This window comes from Lathyrus oleraceus, chromosome 7 (assembly GCF_024323335.1).
Source record: "Lathyrus oleraceus cultivar Zhongwan6 chromosome 7, CAAS_Psat_ZW6_1.0, whole genome shotgun sequence".
In the NCBI taxonomy this organism is placed as follows: Eukaryota; Viridiplantae; Streptophyta; class Magnoliopsida; order Fabales; family Fabaceae; genus Lathyrus; species Lathyrus oleraceus.
This window is the reverse complement of record NC_066585.1, coordinates 421,446,471-421,449,680: the sequence shown is the minus strand read 5'-3', so window position 1 is coordinate 421,449,680 and position 3,210 is coordinate 421,446,471. Positions and strand designations below refer to the sequence as shown.

The window sequence follows — 3,210 nt, the reverse complement described above, 5'->3', positions numbered from 1 at the left end:
GTGGCGCCTATGCCCAAATCCATTTTTTTTTTTTTTTTTTTTTTTTAATGTTTTTTTTAATGTTTTTTTTTTTTAATTTTTTTTTATTTATAAATTTATGTTTTTTATTAAGTATATTAATTTATGTTCACACATATATTTTGTCTAAATTTTTTTATTTATATATATATATATATATATATATATATATATTAATTTATATATATATATTAATTTATATATATATATATATTAATATAATTTATAAGTAATTAATATTATTTGTAAATTTTTGGAAAAAAAATTAATTTATATATGTATAAAGATATGATAGACAATATTTTTAAAGATAAAGATAAAGATATAAAGATAATAAACAGAAAATATTTTTATTTAAATAATAAACAAGGCAAATATTACAAAGATATGATTAATCACATATGATACGGTCCCTTGTACGATCCGCACGGGGGAGGTCTAGTTACTCGCCTAGACGGTTCACGTGGTGGTGGTGCTTCCCTATTACCACCCCTTGCCCTAACGCGCCCCCTTGCCGCTTGCCGTTGTGGTTCGGTCGAAGTCCCTTCAGTGCTGTAGGAAAGACGGGTCCCCTCTGCGCCCTCGAAGCTTTGTCTCGGTGGGACAAACTGACTACTGCTGGGTGCGCCCTCGAATTGTGGTCTTTGGTAGTTTAGGGTTGAATCGGGTTGGCCAAAGTGCAATGTTTGTTGTGGTGTGTAGTAGTCCTGTTGGTAGTCCTCTTGTATACCCGTGTCGGGGCTAGGTGGAGGACTGGAAGAGCTTGGGAAATTGCCGTGTTGGAATTGTTGGGATTGGTGGAAGTAGGGGGATTGATATTGTGGTAGGTGTTGGGACTGTTGATGGTGGTGGGAATGTTGAGTTTGTTGTTGGTAGTCTTCATGGTATTGGGATTGAGTTTGTGGTATGTATTGTTGATTTGGTTGGGGGGTGGACATGTGTTGTGGTTGTTGTTGTTGGTAATATGGTGGTGGTGGTTGTTGTTGGTAATAAGGTGGTGGTGGTTGTTGTTGGTAAAATGGTTGTGGTGGTTGTTGTTGGTAATAAGGTGGTGGTTGTTGTTGTTGGGAATACTGTGGTGGTTGTTGTTGTTGGAAATATGGCTGTTGCATCCGGGGATCGTCCAAATAGAACGGGTCAGACACAATCATTTCTGGATTGGTATTTGCTCTATACCATTCCACATATTCCCTTGTCGGCTTCATTTCGTTGGGCGCCACCGGAAATTGTAGAACATAGTGGGCACGGTCTTTCCACATTTTTCGAAACTCCTTAGCAAATTCCTTCCAATTTTGGGCATACCACTGGTGGCTGACTTTTTTTAGATGCCAAGGTTCCATGGACATTGGGGGGCCTGGGATGTCTTGATGCATTCCGAATTGAAGCTTGACACGGTCAGTTTGGTGCATCTCCACAGTGGTGAACCGCATTATGGCCGTTTTTGCTGTCCAAACAGCTGCATCTTCGGGGTTTGGTTGATGTTCCAATCCCAAATATGGCCTCCAAATAAACTGCAAAGAAAAAAGTAAATATGTTATTTATCGATAATGCATGACATTAATAAATCAGTTAGAAGTTGAGTGATTTAGTGGTAATACATCCTGTGCTCGGAGACGATCCAACAGTTGACGATAAAATATAATTTTATTTTTGGGGGTAAGACTGTAATCCAGTCCGGTTGTAATGAACCTAAACAAAAAAAGATAAATAATATTAGTTACAAATATTTATAGAATAAATATACAAAATGAAATAAGATCATAAATTTACCTAGTTGCGTAGGGGAAGGAGTAGTCATTAGGATTTTCTGGGGCTAGCCTCGGCAATCTCCACCACCCCCATGTTTGAAGCAAAAAAGAACATCCAGAAAATGTACAGTGCTCATTTTGTGCATTTTTACACAAAGAGCTATATAGGAATGCTAATACTGCAGAACCCCAACTATATGTGCTTATTCTATCAATGTCCCCGAGCAAACTCAAGTACATAAAATTTATGCTATTTCCCGTCCCTTCGGGAAATAGCAAGTTCCCAAACAATAGCATAATGTAAACCCGGGTTTTTATGACTTTTTCTTGTTCGGAGGATTCCTCAGTCAAAGTTATGGAGTCGTGGTACAATTGTAGGCTAGATAATTTAATACCCTGACCCCTTGCTTTGGCAGACCCCTCACCCTCGACCAGATCTACCCCCAACATTTCAACACATATTTGGTTAGGCTGTTGAACATTTCCGGTGACAGGCTTACCATCTATTCTAAGACCTAAAAGCATGTACACGTCCTCTAATGTGACGGTACATTCACCAGTTGGTAGGTGAAAGGTGTGTGTCTCAGGTCTCCAACGTTCACACAGAGCCAAAATGAATTTGGCATCAATGGTGGCATTTACGACATGCATTACATGACCGAAACCCGCACGCTCTATGTAAGGTACGCACCATGGGTCTGGATAAGGCATTGGGTGTGAACGTTGACGAAATTTCTTGGGATCCTTTAAAAACAAACAATATAAAAAATTATTATATTGGACTTTTAAAAAACTAACTACAAACATACGAAAGAGGCAATGTTCAAGAAAAACTTACGAATGAGGCAATGTTTGCCCTAGTTCCTCTGTGTTCTTGGCCCATGGTAAGAAGCGACATGACTGCAATGTAGGAAGAAGCTTGGTGGATGAGAAGTTTCGCCTGAGTTCTCTGAATAAAAGTGTTAGTGGTAGATGAAAACTTGCAAGAATGACCCTCTATTTATACTCTTTTTCAAGTAAACTGAATATGCAAAAATGTGACAAGTGTAAGGCATGCGTGGTAGTGTTGGCATGCATTGGTGGAATCTGATGATGCAGAAACGTGACAAGTGTGAGGCATGCGTGGGAATCTTGCAGAATAGGTGCAGACTACGTGGCAGTGTTGGCATGCATAGGTGCAGACTAGGTGGGAGTTGTCTTGTCTTGGGGAAGACTTGGTGGAATCTGATGATGCAGAAACGTGACAAGTGTGAGGCATGCGTGGGAATCTTGCAGAATAGGTGCAGACTACGTGGCAGTGTTGGCATGCTTAGGTGCAGACTAGGTGGGAGTTGTCTTGTCTTGGGGAAGACTTGGTGGAATCTGATGACGCAGAAACGTGACAAGTGTGAGGCATGCGTGGGAATCTTGCAGAATAGGTGCAGACTACGTGGCAGTGTTGGCA

General features: G+C 40.0%; 1 protein-coding gene across 1 annotated transcript; it reads right to left on the bottom strand.

Moving 5' to 3' along the window:
• Nucleotides 1–413: 413 nt before the first annotated feature.
• On the bottom strand, nt 414–2,877 carry LOC127104149 (altered inheritance of mitochondria protein 3-like). The gene is made up of 2 exons (XM_051041352.1): nt 1,789–2,877; nt 414–1,707 (listed from the first exon to the last, which is right to left on the bottom strand). The coding sequence occupies exon 2, from the start codon at nt 1,446–1,448 to the stop codon at nt 414–416; it is 1,035 nt and encodes a 344-aa protein (XP_050897309.1). The 5' UTR covers nt 1,449–1,707; nt 1,789–2,877.
• Nucleotides 2,878–3,210: the final 333 nt, after the last annotated feature.

Bases quoted from the DNA above. Each gene is read 5' to 3' on its own strand.
- LOC127104149 (XM_051041352.1), bottom strand. From the start codon at position 1,448: ATGCGGTTCACCACTGTGGAGATGCACCAAACTGACCGTGTCAAGCTT.